The following is a 19,456-nucleotide window of genomic DNA, read 5'->3' as shown; positions in this document are numbered from 1 at the left end:
AAAATCTGCATTGAGCTCACTGGAATTTGGTTTCTTGCTTGAAACTTAATATGTGATGGTCTTGATATGCATTTTGAGCTTTATTTGTGATGTCAACATTGATGCAAGTCCAATATCCTGCCCACTGCTGACTACTGATTCAGCTGCCCTTAAGAGCTTTTCATATTAAAAAATGCAGTGATCCCACCCTCTGTAATACACTTAATCTCACAGCAACACACTCTGTATATTAAGGATGGAGCAATGTCAAACTACTTGTCATTTCTGGAAGTTTAAACTATCCTAAATAGGTTTAGTATTAAAAAAACCCAATTTTGTAGTAAAACAGATCTAGAGGTAAATTAATTTAAGCTGTGGGTTGAAATGCACTGAAATTCATTGTGAAGTTTCGGAATTAAAAAGATAAAATTATAACGGTGCTACATTTGTACAATGCTGTTTGTTTTTTCCTTTTAGAAACATCAGCAAATACTTCAGCTTCAGTTTAGATTAATCACTTATCATGGTTTTGGCCTCTCTGTTTTGGCAGGTGCACAAAAAACAGTATTTACAGTATTAAGTATAGTGTTTGTGTCTTCATTCCTAAAGCATCCTAAGAGTTACAGTTAGAGGTGTGGGGTTTTTTTCCAATATTTTTCAGAAGGGCTGCTTCTTCTGTGTGCACCCTTCAGACTAGACCTTAATTACACAGATAAGCTATAAAACTTTGGAAAAAGCAACTCAGTGTGAAAATGCTGGCTGAGTGTTGCATGATTAGAGTCACAATTCTGTACTAGTGACAGGATAGATTATAGAAGAGTATAGGCCAAGTAATTAACTTAATTTAGCTGCTTTACTTCTTTTCAAACTACTAATATTTGCTGTTACATTGCTGTTCTTATATAGCTGAGATTTGACACTGCTGTAAAACCAATGAAATTCCTGCCCCACATAGTTTATAATCTAATTAACTGGAAAAAATCAGATGCTGGTTTTATTGGCCACTCTTGAGGCTCTTATTAACTTCAGTAGCAGAAAGGTAATAGGCACAAACCTGATCAAAACTGGTGTGCAAATATTTGTAAGGGCCAAAAGAAATGCATCCCCTTTTAAAAAAGTCAAGTTCCTGTCTCAGAGATGTTGTATTGTTACAACAGAAAATAAATTTGATCTATAACTTCTCTCTTCCACAGGTGGCTTCACTGAGTTTGCTTCCTACCCTTGGGTCATAACCTTTCATGTGGACTCCAGAGTAACCCAAGGGCACTGGGGATAGGCAGCAGGAGAAGAAAGCACAGGGTTAGCACCAGACCATAAACACATCACAGAGTGGGATGTGTCACACAGCTGGACTATCTTGGCTCTCCCTCCCATACAATTTCATTTGGCTCATGCCTATCCCAAGACCTTCTGCGTGGTCAGCCCAGAAAGAGATCATGGGAGCACACAAGGCTGGCAGACACTCATAAAGTCTCTGCACAAGTGACACTAATAAACAGAAACACAGAAGGAAGGCATATGACAGAAGTATTACTTTAGAAAAGGATCAGTGATTTGCATGGGTAGAGAAGAAGCTATGCATGGCATGGGCTGGGCACTGGAAGTGATGAAATGAGACAAATGCTTACATGGAAAGACAGACTAGTGTGGATTCCTTAGGGAATGGGGAAATTAGGGAGGCAATGCTATAAGTAGTTCCACTACTTTCCAAGGCAAAACCTGTCAAACATAGTATTTGTTGTGCATGCATCAGGATGCCTTCCCTGTGTTCTATACTGAATCTGGGCAATTCTGCTCACGTTGTGGACTTTAGTCCTCTCCATCTCTTGGCTGGGAGTAGTTCCAGGAGGCAGCCAAGTTCCAGGAGCCAGTTCCAGGAGGCAACCAAGCCCAGTTCTAAAGCCACATACAGTAGATTACCAGGTATGAATACCTGAAATCTGTTTGACAGTGATTCTACAACCTCAGAGAGCTTCCAGATCTGGGTCATTTGCAGGAAGATTTAATTTCCAGATCTCTACAGCTACTGCAACTTTTGCTGACCTGAGCAGTAAATGCCAGGAGCCTTCCTTGGTTCTCCAGTAGTTATACCAGAACCTTCTCAAGGCCTAAGTCCCATTTAGTGAGCAGACATCAGGCACTTGAGTAAAAACTGGGCCAATTGCCCTGCAAAAGCAGAAGTTCAAACAATCCTCTCAGACTGCAGCAAATACTCTTCCACGGTGAATTCTAAGATCTGTTACTCTTCTAATGTCTCATCACAAATCCATTGCCACAAATGTCCACACACCCATCTTCCAGCAACCCTGTCTTCAATGGTAATCCAATTTATCCACACACAGCATGTATTTTTTAACCTTTTTTCTCTTCTACTCTTCTTCCAGACTGATTTTCCTAACTTTTCTTTCTTCCCAGCTTCTTTCCCAAAAAGCAGTCATCACTGGTAAATGCATTATTTCCCCCCACCCCACAGAGATAGAAGCAATCTGAAATGTCAGACTGACAAGAACACTTTCCATTAAAGAGAAGAGCAAAGAAACAAGCACTGGCCTGGTATTTTGTATAAATCATTTTCTTTCCTATACAACAGAGGTATGAGAATGGGCATGCTGTCTTAAATACAAAGCCTAGAAGTTTAAGAGTTGCACAACAACAAACAAAATAACATCAAAAAAACCCAAACCACTTTACCACTGCTTATCAACATCAACACTGTCAATAGCCACAGTAAATCCAGTATACCATTTTCTCAGCCTTGCTGCCTGATGTTTCTTTCTACAGCTTACTATGTCTTTAATTAGAGAACATAATTCTTTGTGTTTTCACTTTTACAGGAAATTGCTTGGCTCCTCGATGACTGACTAAATGACAGTAATAACAAACCAACTGATCCTCTTTAAGAGGAATTGCAGAGAAACCCTGTTGACTCAAACACACAAGAGTGAATGTACATAACTGATTTGAAAGGAACAAACTGTTCTGTGGGGGAAATACTGATGAGAATTGTTCTTTCTGTGAATAATTTTTAAATTAAGGATCAAAAAAATCCTGCTAATTTGCAACTCCGCTGTTGTTGGAAAGAGAGATCTGTTGGAGAATGCAAGCAAAAGAAAGTGGAAAGAGCTGGCTTTATCAGATGAATGGAAGGGAAAGTCTCTGAAGTCTCACCTCTAGACTTGTTTGCTCTAACTTATGATTTTTTGTCCACTGAACCTGAAATCAAATTATTTACCCTCCTGATTATAATTTCACCTTTTATGGATGAGTTCCACTCATTCTAAAATTACAGGTTACATCCAGTCATACTGAATGGGATTAATTCATGGTTTGAAACCAAGGTCTGGTCTGTACAGAGATGACTCCAGTGTGTACCACAGTCTAAATTCACATTCCTGCCAGGAGCTTTTGTGCAATTGTTTTATTTCCCTTCTTAAATATGTTATCCCAGAGGTGCTACCACCATTGTTAATGGGCTTGGCCTTGGCCAGCAGCAAATCCACCTTGAAGCTGACTGGCATTGGCTCTGCTGGACTTCAGGGAAGCTTCTGGCAGCTTCTCACAAAAGCCACTCCTGTGCACCCCCTGCTACCAAAAGCTTGCCATGTAAACTCAGTACAGGAGAAAACACTGAGTGGCTTAATAAAAGGGTCATATACAAAGTGGCTTGCACCATGTTTATGGGCAGCAGTGAAAATGCACATATTTTAAAGAGAAAGCTCTGTGTGTAGTAAGTACCTCTTTTGTTTGTGGTTTTGTGGTAGTAAAATCATAAAAACACTGCAATTGGCCTTTCTTCAAGCAGCAGGGTGAACCAATGTTTTTTGAAGGCAATCTGTTACAACGTGAGCAGGGCCTACCAATTTCTCTAGGCAGTGGTGAGACATAATTGGGTAGCAAATATCTGCAAAGACTAATTCAACACACCTATTTTAAATACATAATTTAAGATAAAAAGATGTAGCATTTGTAGGTATCTCTCTCTCCACTGACTTAAATGGAAGACTAGAATACTGCTTTCAGAAGATACATACTCCTAAATGGCTAAATGAGATGCAATGAATCCTTTCCTTCTGTGTTAAATTTAGCATGTATATAAAAAAGGGGAAAAGATAAGGAAGTTTAAGTAGACCTAATACAGTGCACAACAGCTTTTTTTCCAGTTTCTATTCAAACATGGATTTTACCCATGGTAAATTAGAATTCTTTGGAAATTTGCCCATAACCTTTAAACTTTTCTGGTTGATGATCTTAATACACAATAAAGGCTTTTTATCAGTAAATTATGTCTGGACAGGAACCAAGCTCTCACTCCTTCTCCTTCTCCATGCCACAACATTTTTGTAAAGCTGAACAAACATATTACACAAAACCCAGAGCACAGAAGTGTAAATACCAGTACACTATATTAACACAAAACAGTCCTAAAATAAGACACTTATAGCCAAATTATTTCTGCAATATGCAACAGCTGAAAAATGCAATGTCTTTACCTGGAAAGATACTGTATAATTGTAATCTATATTTAAGTGTGTTTAAAGTGGATTATCAGTCTTTTATTTTTTCCCTATATGCATTCATGACTAAAAATAAAATAGAATTGTAAACTGACAGTCTCATTTCAAAAACTTCCCATGACAACTATTAAAAAATCATCATCACATAAGCATATTTGAAGAAATCAGATTACCTGAAAAGGTGTTTGCTATCTGGCATAATCCCTCTTTTCTGCAAAGAAAATGCTGGATTTCTGGAAGTAGGTTTACCTGTATGTAAAAAGAGAAGCTTTAATGATTTAATTAAAAAAAGAGGTTCTTTTTTCTTCAATGGAAAATGCCTTCAATGGGTTTGTGTTTAATTTATCAGAGACACCTCATGTGCAAAACTCCCATCAGTGTCAAGAGGAAATGATGAATTTGCCCTCCCTGCGATGTTGCGATAATGAAGCTAAGGTGTGGACTCTTCCTCCGTGTTCATAGCAATGCAAAATTTTAGGCCTATATCTCTGCCTCTGGCTGCTGAGTGTTGACCCTTCCCTGTCCCCTTTTCAGTCTCTGCAGCTTTTCTGTTCTGTGCAGTTACCAACCACTGTCTCTCCCTGCCTGGAAACAGCCTATGCCTCGGGAATTGCTGTGCTTGGGATCAGTAGTAAGCTAATGTAGCTACATCACAGACAGGCTCTGCAGCAAAACACTGTGCTGCACTTTGGTATGGACATGCCAGCAGCAAGTAATGTTAATTCAATATTTAAAGTTTTCCAGAGGAATGGGTCATCTGGTTTAAGTCCCTGCTCTGCTGCGGACTTCCTGAGAGAACCTGGACAATTCCTTTGATCACCTTGTGTCTCAGTTATTCATGTGTGACACATCTGGACATTGCAGCATGCTGTCAGGATTATTATAGTGCACAGCATTCGAGGCTCAGATATGGTAATATAGGCAGAATGAGAAAAAAGCAGTTTGCAGAAGCCTGGGGTGCTTTATTATCTGAGCATATTCAAAGCATGTATATTTCTAGCAAACTATAATTGCCATAAAAAATTCACTTTGCATACACTTTGATATGCATCCTGTCCCAGGGAACCCAAGTGTACATGCTCAAAGCTCTGACTTCTGTGGACATCAGTGAATTTTTTTATCACCAGAGGCACCTTTTAAAAGCAGCTCCATTTCTCTCAGACCCTCAAGCTGGAGTGAATAATTTAGAGTTTTGCCATTATTATTAAGTACTTTTACTTAATATATGAGTCAAACTATATCTGTGGCTTGGTCACATTTTATCAAAGATTTCAGTTTATATCACACATATTTTTATCAACAGGTTAGGTGTTTACATAGAAATGACATATTTAAGTAACCTAAACTGTGGCCACAACATGCACAAGTGAGAAAAAAACCAAAAAGCAATCCTGAAAATACCAAGATAATTGGTACTACTGTTGCTTTGGACCATGAGGAAGAAGGTTGCAGTGCCAGAGCAAAGAACTCTCTTGAAGGCCTTGGTCCAGATTACACATTATCAATTGTAGGAGCACTGTCACTGTTTGGAGAAGTGCCTAAATTATGTTTACAAAGGAGGAATTACATTAGGTGAAACTCAGTAGTGATATAAGATATGAAGCCTAAATTCATCCATCTCTACCTTCTGTCTATACTCTCATTCTGAAATATTGCATGCATTTTCTAATTGTTTCTCACCATTTCTAAATTCTCTTTTCCAATAGGGAAAATTCCTTAAATAATTTCCCTTGTAGATACTTTTGCAGCCAGACATGCAGGTTGAGGGTGGCCAAGAATGCAAAAGTTCAAGCTAAAGAAGAGAAAAGGGAAACTTGACACTGAGTTGTAACAATTTTCAGTATTTACACTGAAATACTTACAACCAAACTATCTTACTATGTTCAAAGGAGAAGTTGCTTTTGATAACTGGGTGTGATATAAAGAATGAAATGTTGGTACCTGACAAGTATTTCTCAGTAAATAGAAAACATGAAAAAACTTAATTTTTGCTAAAACATGTCGCTGCAGTATAAAATAAACATTTGATACTTCTCTTTTTATGAGTGAGGGCTGAAAATCTGGGCCATCCTGTCCTTACAGTCCCACAAAGGATAACATAATAATCTCATACCTTCTGGAAAAGCTCTAGATTATGGAAATCTTCTGTTTGAAAGCAGCCAGTGCCACCATTTTTTCTGGAAGATAAGCAGATGAAAAGATCCCAAGGGTTCATACCACCTATCCAGAAAGAAAAGAAGCACTTTGAGAAAGAAAATATCATGCAATTCTTATTTGCATAAAAAATAGAGTGATATTCTGAAGAACAGCAAACTGTTGGAGAGTTAATTACATGAGCAGCTACAGGTGGCAGAAGGATAAAAGACATATTTGCTACCACAGTTCAAGATTTGGAATTATATTTAGATGTTTCACAGTGGGCATTCCCTGATATATCTGCCTACTGATGTCCAAACCCTGCTGCTTGACCTGTTTAACATTCAGAAATTACAGAAATTAAAAAGTTTGGTAACATGATGCTGCTTTATTTTCTTTTTTTTTTTTTTAACTCCTCAACGTGCATGCTTATAACATGTATCCAGTACATGCAATGTGAGCTTCTGAGGGGTTTCTTTAATGGCAAGTAAATTTTACAGGAAGTATTACTCTTCAAGCCATTGCAAACAGCAGGAATTTTGGTGTAGTGGATTCCTAAATATTAGACACCAGACTGCCAGAGCTAGAACTGGTGTACAAGTGGGAATTAGATTGCTAGCTTCCGAGCTAATGTGATGCTTCCTTCCTGGGGCAAAGCTGACCTGAAGATACAAATAGGCCTTGACCTTGCTCATATCTCAGCATGTGATATGGTGTAGAAATGCCACTGTTGCTTCAAATAACCTTGGTCACATGGTCATTTGTTTTCTTCTGTATACAGCCTTTGTTATCTGGACCAGTTAGAGGTGCTGGCAGCTCACAACAGAATTATTACATCTGTTGAGGACACCATGAATATGTTCAATAAAGGGTTAATTATTTCATTGACAGAAGACAATCAGTAATAATGAACTTCCAAACAGAAAGGGCAGTCAGAAAAGCAGTACAGCATCCAAGGGTACAGAATCAGGTCACAAAGCTCTCTGGAAAATAGCTATTTCAGGGACTGGTTGGCTCTTTTCCCCAGAGTTGGAAAGATTACATGTATTTTATTCCGTTTTGTGCTATCCATCTGTGATACCTTCTTAATTTTATTAGATTACCCCCCTGAATTTTGTCCCACAGATGGCCCACAGAGGTATTTATTTTATTTATTTCCTTTCTTTCTCCAGAATGTATTTTTTTCCTATCCCAATCACGATTACAAATGTCAAGCAAGGTAAAAATTCCACTTAAGGAGATTTAACACTCAATTTATGTTAAGTACAGTAATGAACTGATTGTGTAGAATGGATCCAGGTCTATGAAAGTAACTATCACTTTTTTATGTTTATAAGCAGTGTGACAAAGCTGAAGAGATCAATTTTCAGTTACACTGCATTTATTACTGTAACAATTTCACATTATGAGAACCAGTATTATGGCATAAAAGTAATTAGGGTATATGAAATTTAGGCAAGACAGATTCACTACATGCTTCTTTGTGAAAGAAACAACAAAAAAAACCCTGCAAGTAGATAAAAATGTCACAGATAGCAAACAAACAAAACATTAAAGAAATGTACAAGCAAATACCTCACTTTAGTGAAAAAGTTTGGCAGTGCTAACAACCTACTCAATGACCTCACCAGCTATGTAATTATCAGATAAGCAAGATGTTATGCCTCTGACTAGTAAACACCTTTGAATAAGTCATTATAATTACACATAAATCACAATACCTAGTTTGTGCAAATTGAAAGAGAGCTGGAGGGAACTCCATTTTTTAGAAGCAGTTCATTTCCTTCCCTTGTTTATTATGACACATCCTGCCCTGGGAAGAATTTGATCCCTGACTCCAGAGGATATGCTGCACTGTGTATTTGCCTTTAGGATACATCAGAGTGATCAATATGAATGCACCTAAGAGAAGAAAAGGAAAATGTACCCTCAGATCTGGTGTGCTTCTGAGCCAGCGCCCAGGAAGTAAAATAGTTCAGGAGAGCTTGAATGCCTGCCATTACTTGTGCTTTCTATTCAGAGTCATTAAACCTCAAGCCAGTTATTTCAGTACAGAACAATCAGAACTGAAACATGTCTATTTATAGAAGTCAGGAGACTTCCTATTAGAAAAACAGTGTACACCTAGTGCTGTCTCTCAGATTCAGACTGACAGAGCAGTGTGACTCCTACTTAAATGTGTTGATATATTCCTCATAACCTATAGCTGAAAAAAACATTCCTGGAAAACAAAAACAAAAGAGTCATTGGTTACAACAGCTATTTAGTTCTAGAACAGGCTCCTCTAGGAATCCATTTTGCCTCAAATTTGCCCACGTCACTCCTTACAGAGCTTAACCTTTTGTGGAAAATGAACATCTATGATCAGGAAACCAACAGTCTGTCTTCCTTCTGCATATTTAATAATAGAAGAATTATATCTCAGGAAAAAAAGTGCTACTGTGATTAGTATTCCAAAAATATCACATGGGCCATGCAAAGGGCCAAAGATCCCTTTCACAGAATTTATTGTTAAATAAATTAAAGCTAGATACATGTGAGCTAAAAAATTCTACAATAAAAGACAAAGAACAAATGTAGCATTAATAATAAACACCATCTGCATGGAAGGATTCATGTTTCAAAATGTTTCTAGAGATTTTATTAAGAAGCTTTAGTAAAGTCAATACTATTCAATTTTCAATGTACAGAGTTTTGCTGCTTTCCTGCAGACTTCAGACCAGAAGCAGGCTTTACAGGACATTTGAGAGGGAAGGTTAAAAGAATGCTTCATATCTGAAAAATTTAATTACTAGCAATTTGCATGAAGCTTTTCCCACAGAATGAACTATGTCTCTAGTTATGGAAATCCTGCTTGCTTTATCCAGCAAACCAGTGGAGCTCAGCACACAGGAGCTGCAGATCAGTTCGATAACATGAAATCACACCTCATGGAGATACTCTCTACTCCTTGCATTATTTTGCACTTGGACAAGTAAAAGAGTGGTAACAGGATGAGAATATGCAATTGCATGTTCATCTGCTCTTTGAATATCTTTTCAAATCAAGATAGTTTAGTTCAGCCTGTGTATTAAGGCCTTGCATACACAAGGAATGCTCATCTTCAGAATTATATCTAACTATGCAGGCAAAGTGAGCTTTAGGTGGACACATCCTGGCAGCATAAAGCTTTTATTCACCTTTCTTTTGCCAGTTCTTAGCCTCTCCTCTCATGGAGTCTTTGTAGCCCTCATCCAGTCCCATCTCAAAAAGTATTTGTACCTGTAATGTGCATCTCATGCTTACCTAAGAATATCAACCCAAGTTTCTACTTCAACTAGTAGAAGTACAGCATAATTTGATTGAAATCTGATGTGATCACCTTTTACTCTGAATGAGTCAAAGAACATGCTATTCAATTCAGAGAGCAATAACTTCCAACTGAAATTTGATTTTAAATACAAATTCAAATTTTCAATGAGATAGCACTGTTTTCATTGACTTTGTCACTGATTTGTCATTTGAAATAATTGAAACAGCTTATGTGGAAAAATAATTTAAAAGATAATAGTCTAGGGAGAAAAGCAAACATGCTTTTTAGCAGCAGAGGAAATAGCAATGCAGACACCAATAAAAACATTTAGCTTTTTCTGTATAATATTCTGCAGAGAGTTTTTGTATTCTGATATATTAGACCAAAGTTAACAGAAACCAAATGAGAACTGTAGGATTTAATGTGGTTTCAGATAAATTTCAAGAATTTCTGAAGGTGATCTCAAGTAAGGTGATTTTATTTCAGTTTTTGAAATTATCACATTCTCCCCATGAGCTATGGCATTGGAGATTGGAGGCTACATTTTGCAGGAAAACTGTTGGATGCATACACCTCTGTAATTTTAATCTCTCAGGTGTATATTTTTTAATTTAATCAAATTATTAAGTTTAATGTTATTACTATAGGCTGAAATTTCATTTTGCAGTGTTAAGGTTTCCATCCTGAAATTTGAAATGAAAGAACTTGGAAAATCAAATAAAATTTTCATCTTTCATGTTTATCTTCCTGTATTTCATTCATACAGGGAAATAAAAAAGAAAAAAAAGCGCCACATGGATTTGTTTTTATTTAATCTCAAGTAAATTTGCAATTTTGCATTTGCTCACACCACTACCTTGAAATTAATCAGTTTATGAGCACTAGAGGAAAAGAAGACAAGAAACAGCCAGCATTTGTCAAGAGCATATTACATAAAAGTAGTCTCCTTTCTTCTGACAGAGTAACTGATCGAGTAACAGAAATCAGAGTAACCGATTTAGTGAACAAAGCAAATATTAGCAATAAAACAATTTGACTTTCATTTTCATCTAAGTCTTTAGACATTGCTTCAACATAACATACCTCTGAGGTGATTGCACAGCTATTTGAAAAAATGAAGTCTAATTCCCTATCAAAGTGGATTCTTCTTGGAGCAGAACCTCAAAAGGTACTCCACTATATAGTCAGTTCTGATCAAAATTTTCAGTAACAAATTGAATAATGGAATAATAAGTGCATTTATAAATAGCAAGTGATACCAAGATGAAAAGAAGTAAAAGACTTTGTAAAGCATGGTCAGAATTCAAAATAATTCTGATAATTGGTCCAAATTCAACCCAAGCAAATTCAAAACAAGTTAAAAGTGCCATAGTTCATAAGATGAAATCAAATCAAGAGGTACAATTTGCCAGAGAGCACTACTGTAGAGAAGAACCAAATTTATAAACTGCATATGAACTAACAATACAATATTGTTGCCAAAGGAAAAAACCAAAACAACCAACAAAGCAAATATTTCAGCTGTTGGCAAGTAATTATTGATGCTGAAAGAGTTGAATCCACTCCCTTAAAATTTCATTTATTCCATGCCAATTCCCCACAGAATTCCAAAAAATAGCCCTGCAGATATCAAGAATTGTAACCAATCCTGTTTATGAGGATTACAGTGATAACAATGATCAGGGGTTAATCCTTCTGCTTTATTTTAAGTCAGTCATATCTTTCCAGTAACACTGTTCCCAGATTTCAGTAGAGGGTTAGAAAAAGAAGATAAATTGTGGAAGACTTCCTACAGGGGCTGACTTGGATGGAGTCAGTCCTTTGTCTAGCAACTCACACAGTGATGTTTTTTTGATTTGGTACAAACCAGTTTACAACACACCATTGCTTTAACTGAGTGTCAGTGCCTTCTTGGTGCCTCACGCTGACCTGCAGCAAGGAGGCTGGAAGGGGACACAGCCAGGACAGCTGACCCCAACTGGCCAAAAGGATGTTCTGTACCATATGATGCTGTGCTCAACAATAAAAGCTGGGAGAAGGAATAGGGGAGCAGGGAGTGGGGGAAGACACATCCATTCAGAGTGGTGGCATTTGTCTGCCCCACTAACCCGTTTGGTTCTATCCATTATGAAGCTCCTGTCCTGGGGATGGCTGAACACCTGTCTGCTCACAGGAACTGGTGAATTAATTCCCTGTTTTGCTTTACTTGCAGACACAGCTTTTGCATTCCCTATTAAACTGTCTACCTCAATTCATGAATTTTCTCACTTTCACGCTTCTGATTCTCTCCCTCATCCCACCAGGGGGAGATGAACAAGGAGCTGGGTGGTGCTTTGCTGATGGCTGGGGTTAAACCACTCAGCTCCTTGTTTTACCACCACTGTGTTTTACTACCCAGTGGTGGTTTTACCACCACTGAATAAAATTTTACCCATCTAAAGTAAGTTATCTCTTTAATCAGTGGAGACAGGATACAAAGTAAGCATTTTAATTTGCAGCAAAGGGTACATAAAGAACAGTTTCTGAACACATGTATCAAGTACTGGAATACCTTACTCTAGGGAGGCTATAGAGGCTCTGCTAAGGAAGATCCTGAGATTTGTACAGGATCCATTTTTAAGAGGAATTCGTGTCAACTCTAGTTGAAATATATTTTCAGACACCTCTAAGATGCATGGATGTAAACAGAAGATTTTCAGGAAAGGTTATTGTTTGCATATTGATGCACTCAACTGTATTCAGTTGTACTTAAAGCATGTGGTAATCCTGATCTGTAAAAAACAAAAAAATGTTTTAGATTAATGCAAGTTTTAGCTTCATGAGTCATGAGTCCTCATAGTATACATGGGAAAATAAAAAGTCAACCTCCTCTGCTCCTGAATGGTAATGGAGGGAGCACAGATTGTACCAAGTGGGGTGAGGAAGCACGTATTTATGGAAGTAGTGTTTGTGCACAAATCCTACTTCAAACTGGACAGAGGAATGTGTTGGACTTCAACCCTGCTATGTAGTCAATTTATAAGAGCCAATAGTTTGCTAGCCAGGAGTTTAAAGTGGAAGCACTAACAGATGTCTGAAAGACAGAACTTCTGCCTCACTGACTGCCTCTGGATTCTAGGCTGAATTTTATGCTCTTCAGCGTCTCAGCAGGCAGCAGCATCAGGCAGGCTGTGTGACAGGGTATGGAGATTCCCTCTGACAATCTGAGCTTCACAGATAGCACTCCAGGGGAAAATATCCTTTGAAGCCTATTTCTGGTTACAGCAGTTTGGCTTTCTTGTGCAAATATCAGAATGCCACTTGTTTGACTGAATAGTTTTTCTTTCTTAATGACATGTCCTCCTGCAAGTTTTTGATATCCCTACTTCGTTTGTAAGACTTTCCCTAAAGGAATGTCTCACACCTAGGTGTTCAGGAATTTTCTCCTTAAAACAGTAGTTATTGGAAGCATTTTAATTTCTCTTTTGGTGTGGCCCTTGAGGGTCATGAGCTATTACCAATATGGACTCACTACGACAACAATGAAGAAACAATCACTCCACATGAGTGATAGCACAGGACAAGATGGTGAGGTTTCTGATATTCTTCTGAACTGTTCTGGAAAGCAGCTATTCACCTGCCCATATGCAAATCTTTCACTGTTTCAGAGTGTGTTCAGACTGACTGTACTGTGCCATAACACATAGCCCCATAACCACTAGCTTAGCTGGACAAATTAGGCTAAAATCTATTGTCACATTAATTGCAGTCAAGTACTTTAAATGTAAAAAAATACCTTACCCTACAATTGAGGCTGAGATGGTTGGACACAGTCAATTCATTCACAAAATACTTTGTGCAGTTGCTGTGTGGCTGCCAGGGAAAGGCTGAAGGAATCCTGAGGACAGTCACTACTCAGTCCCCTTGAGGATGATCAGGATTTTTTTTTTGGCTCAACTACTCCCTAACTAAGAGGGTTTGAAGTGTCAAGGGAAGCATTCTTTGTAGAGGAGAGGCTGGTGTGAACCAAATGGAACCAGTTTAATTTCAAGGACAGTTCATCTATCCCTGAACAGCTTAGGACAAAACATTGCCCTGAGCTCAAGAATTAATGCACAGTGACATCTGAGTTCAGAATTCGGGCAGTGAAATAGGCATTTGAAGTTGTTTGCAGTGCCTCTCATAAAAACAGAGTAATGCTTGACTATCCTGTATCTATTCTGCAAGTGCTGTGGAGGGATATTGGGTCTAATTACAAATGGAGAGGCATAATGCTTCCACTCTTGCCTGAAAGAAAGAATTATTTTATTCCTGTTTATTTATATCAGAGACAGGTTTCAAGCCTGCTTTCCTTGTCAATCAAAGGAAAATTTCAAAAGTAAAAAAATAGCATTACAAACCAAGACCTGCCTGTTTCTATCAAAAATAATCTCAAATGAGTAAAGATATTTTAATTTCTCTACCTGGTCTCAAACTCTAAAACTGCCTTAAGACCTAGCTACCACATCAAAGAGTTACCATCTTCCTTACTGGAACAATGGATCATACATGGTAGATGACTTTCTCTAAAAGAAGCAAAAGAAATCTATTGCAGGCATAAGTAGAAGAATGGAGAACAGACAGGACAATCCATTCTCCATTTACATCATAGTCTATGCAATAGGTTAACAATCCTTTCTTCAATCAATAAATTACCATACTGTAGCAGACAAAAAAAAGAAATTTCAGACCTGCAGCAAATGTTTTAAAGTTGGGTTTTCAATTTGCAGATAACTGTCAGTGAGACAACCAAAGGTAGAAAAAAAACCCTTAAATTGCAGTATTATTAAACCATGTCCATATACTTTTCTGTGCAACCAAAGAATGGGCAGAATACTGGAAATAAAAGTGCATTCAGAAATTACATTAGTCTGACATGGGGAGAATACTGCAGTATTGCAAGGCAGGTGCATTAGATGGTTCTCAGTCTATCCAGAAAAGACATTCAGGCTAAGAATAATTCTCCACTGAGTTGTATTACAGACTGCAACTCTAACAACCTATAGGTTTTATCATGGCATAACCTATCAAGGTATGAAAATATGCTGTCAAAATACTTTCTGAGCTCTAGAAGAGTTCAACAGCAAATAAAAGAAAAATATGCAGTTCTGACCCAATGACAAACACATTGAAGCAATTCAAACACTCAAGTCTATTATTCCACTTCTGTGCTTACACACCGTGATTTGGATGAATATTCAGATTACTTTGAGATGTTCTCCACACATGGGTATTTTCTGCACAGCAAGGCTCAGTGAAACTAAAAGCTCTTAATAATCCAATATAGTATGCTCCTAATAATCCAATATTGTATGCTCTTCTTGTATGCAAGCAAAAATAACTTACAACCCCAACTCCTCCCAAATGCTGGAATTCTTACTTTATATGTATTTAATACACAACCTAAGCCACAACAGTCTGGTATAAGCTGCTATATATGTTTCTCACCACACATTGTGGGACTTAGACCTAACCTTCAGTGGGATGGAAGTACTTGGTCCCTAATTAAAGCACAGATGTCACAGATCCACCAAAGCTCAGCTAAATCCATCTGTGTAGGTGTTTTCTTACCTTCTGTGAAGGTAGAGAAGGAAACTGCCTGATAAAAAAGACAGATGACAGGTTGAGAAATATTAGAGACAGGCTACTGAGAGTAGATTGGCATGAAGAACCAGGTGAAAACTGGAAGGAGAGAATGTGCATGTGGGAAGAAGGGTCATGCAGCTGAGACATGCAGGGACCAGGCTACACAATGGAACCCAGAGGAACTGCAGCAGGTGGGAGAATTCCAATAGCACCCTGCTCCAGCTGCTCGCAGGGACATTGCAGGAAGGGGATCTGCCCACAAAATACTCTTCTCTCTTATGCACATGCACACACACACAAAGGAGCACAGAGGCACAATGCTTGGTGGGGTAACCCCAGTAACCCTCTCAGAGACACAAGCTCCTGCCCTGGTACCCCCGAGATGTCCCTGGGGAGACTCCACCACAGTGCCGAACAGGAGCCCCAAAGCACCTTGGGGACCTTTTGGAAGCACATCCTAACTTGGATGAGTGTGTACATAGAACTTAACAAGTGGTACTGAGGTGCCCTCCCCACTAGACTATTGCAAAACCTGCAGATCCTACTTTTATAAGGAAAAGTCTGGGCTTTTAGAAAGGAACGTGCAACAAACAGAAAGAGCTGGTGGAAGGAAAGAAGATTCAATTTGGATGCAGTTCCTAGGGAGGAGGAGCTCTTCCCAAGGAAACCAAATTGCCAGCTTGTGATTACTTTCCATCCTGCATTTCACCCGAACATTTCTACCGCTTCCACTCTTTGCAACAGAACATTAGGTACCTGAGCTGAGAAGCCCTCTGAATGATGGCACTAATGAGAATTCATCATTGACCTTAAAAGGTAGAAACAGAGATAGAGCTGAGGAAACAGCCTCTTCCCTTCTGTGGATACATAGCAGCCTCAGGATAAGCAGCTAAGGAGTAAATGGGTTTATTTGTCTTAATGTCCTGTCTCATTCTAATTACAATGAATGAGAATGCCAATTATAATGTTAAAATAATGATGTTTGATCACATATGCAAGAAACAAACTCCCATATTTTAAGATCCAAATCGCAGACCTTGATCACTGCAGTTAGAGCACTCAGGCACCTATACTTATCTTTGTTAATGTGCCAGGTTCTGTAATATCCAGGAGACACAAAACAATACTGAAAAAAAAGAAGCTTGGGAATAAAGGCAATGGCTAAAATAAACAGTATCAGGACACAAGCTCAGCCACTGGCCTGCAATCATCTACTGTGTTTGTTTTCCTCTCCCTGGGTGGCCATGCAACGTCCCAGGAGACAGCCTAGGCCAGTGACAGTTCCTAAAACTCAGCAAGAAGCAGGCCACCCTCAGGCAGGGAAAACAGTTTAGATACATGGACATGAGCCATACTGCATCACTTGTCCTTAGAACCAGGGAATTGACCCATTTTATTTATGAGTTAGACAAAACTGCAGAAGACAGTGATACAATAATTAAGTCATGCCTAATGTAAGAGTTTCCAGCTGCACTTCACAGATACTGTTTTCTGTGTATCACACCATGCTGCCTTTCACTTCTACTCACCTGGCATGCCATGGGGTAGTGGAAGTCCATGATAGATATATGGACTGCCATGTAGAGCATCCATAAAACATGGACTCTAAAGGAGACTTTAAAATTATCTCTGCAAACATTTTAAAGAAATGTAGGGACAGACCTCACTTTTGAAGATCAACAGATATCCTCATATTGTTAGATTTGCAAAAAAAAAATAAATTGTAAATCATATGTGCCATGGAGTTGGAAAAAGGAAGAAAACCTGATGCTTTCCCCTACTTCACATATCTTCACGTGTACCCTTAGAGCTTTTTTTAAAGCCCTAACACTACATTCCAAGGGAAAATAGGGCTAACATGTCAAGCTGTATTTATTTAAAGGCCATAACTTCAGCCTCATCTTTATAGAAAATTACCTCAATTATTTTTTGTTGAAGAATGACTTCTAGACAGGCTCCACTGATACTTGGCCTCACTGTGGCTGTGAAACCTGAAGTGAGAGAGGGTTTTTTATGCACTTGCTAAAGCCAAATGGGAAAAAAATATTTAAATGCCTAATTCCCATTTAGACAGAAAAATGCTTCTTGATTTGCTCCAAAATAGCTATATCTTATTTTTATTTTGTCTATCAGCCTGTTGAACAGTATTTTGGTATGGTGATATGTTTTCTACTTTGCCTATTGCAGAAAAAAGAAAATATAGTGAACTGGTTTTCTTCCAAATAAACAAAAATGATCTTGTCTTATTTCTCCATTTTACACCAAAAATCCTTCAATAAACAGATCAACTGAGCTGTATTCTCTCAGATCTAAAACAACTGTGGTTCTGCCAGATTCATCTTGCATTTACAAACACAGAACACTCTGTAAGCTCTCTCTATATATACACTTTTAGTAGTTGCTATAAATTAAAACTGAAAATCCTTTTTATAGCTAAATATTTATTTTTGAAAGCATTACCACGAATGTCAGAAACAAAGTCATTACAACAATAATCTTATTATAGAAACACTTTATGACTTGAACAATTTGCTTCAAACTTTCTAAAATGCATGGCACTCAGCTCCTCTGTGCTACCCTCTATCAGCAGAGGACTGTATTTTATTTATGTGAAGCACCATTGAGGAAATATGTTAAGACTATATTTTTTTAATCCTGCTACCAGCTAAATGTTCTCAAATCCTAATCCACTGTTACTTTTTAATCCAAAGCCCTTCAATATTTTGCCTTTCTATTTTGAAAAATTGGCATTGTTTTGTAAGGAAACATGCCTGCCAAAAAGATAGAAAGTCATGATATGAGCATTTTTCTTTTTTAATCAAAGGTAGGGTGCCACTTTTAGTAATGATTTTCTGTATGAATTTTTTTTTCCAGAAATCCAAAGGATCTCATCATTAACTTGAAACTGAGAAATAGTTTCAATTTCTGAGAATGTCAGAGGAGCCTCTATTCTCTTTGACATCTGTGCAAACTAGGATTACCTCTAAATGGACAGCCTCAGGGGCTGAGTAATAAAATATTCAATATTACATTAAAAAATCAACTCTAAGGGAGTACAATGAACATCAGAAGGGTAGAATAATCATGAAGAAAATGTTCCCTTTTGATGCAAGATAAGCCAGCATAACAACAATACATTGTGTGAAATTTTCAGAAACATGTTCTAAACCGTGGGTGGCTACTGCACTTTTGATGTCTGGAGTGGCTTTGGGATGCAGCATTCAAAAGAGCTGTCAGCTGAAAGTGGATGCAGCTGGAGAAAGTTGGAATCTGAACCTAGGAATGGCGTGGGCTGGCTGCAAATTACAATGAAGGCCTACACAGTGTATAAGCTTTTTGCTGCCTGAACCAATAAAAGTCATGGTAGCCAAAGTTAAAAAAAAAAAAAATAGTGTTTTTGTTTCAGTGGTATATAATGCCTCTACCTAAAATGGGAGCACAGTGATGAAAGGCAGCAGCACACTTCTCACAGCTGACCAGGGCTCAGAGCCAGTGGCTGCATCAAAAAGGGTCCACAGCTGCCAGCAGCCAAATCACTGAGCAGTCCTGACCAACAATCCCTTACAGAGAGTGCTCTGGCAGGACGGTGACAGGCTTCTGGCTAGACTGACTGACATTCTCCCAGCACCTATATTAGCAGACAATTATCTGACATTTAGGAACAGACATATATATTTATAAACCAGAGTTGCTGCTTGAACCCTATCAGAGCCAGGATTCATTTCTTAAAGGGAAGCATTTTAAAAATACTTTAAAAAGCAATTGTATGATGTTACCTTCTTATCTGACACACTACAGTTATAAAAAATTACCTCAAAGCTTTTTACAGGATTTGCACATTGCTAGCATATTACAAAGCAGCTATACTGATGCCTAAATCCATTGTATTTATTTAATTTCAGTAGCTGTGCACATTGCTGCTTTCCTTTGG

At 38.1% G+C, this 19,456-nt stretch overlaps 1 protein-coding gene across 1 annotated transcript in view; it reads right to left on the bottom strand.

Moving 5' to 3' along the window:
- Nucleotides 1-19,456, bottom strand: part of CPED1 (cadherin like and PC-esterase domain containing 1) — a 141,411-nt gene that overhangs the window by 100,385 nt on the left and 21,570 nt on the right. Inside the window, exons 4-5 of the mRNA XM_066550095.1 lie at nucleotides 6,607-6,713; nucleotides 4,667-4,742 (exon numbers count right to left, since the gene is read on the bottom strand). Coding sequence (XP_066406192.1) covers nucleotides 4,667-4,742; nucleotides 6,607-6,713 — 183 coding nt within the window. The remainder of the gene's footprint in view (nucleotides 1-4,666; nucleotides 4,743-6,606; nucleotides 6,714-19,456) is intronic.

The sequence above is a fragment of the Molothrus aeneus genome, chromosome 5 (genome assembly GCF_037042795.1).
Source record: "Molothrus aeneus isolate 106 chromosome 5, BPBGC_Maene_1.0, whole genome shotgun sequence".
NCBI lineage: Eukaryota > Metazoa > Chordata > Aves > Passeriformes > Icteridae > Molothrus > Molothrus aeneus.
The sequence above is the reverse complement of the archived record's forward strand: the minus strand, read 5'-3'. Positions and strand labels throughout refer to the sequence as shown.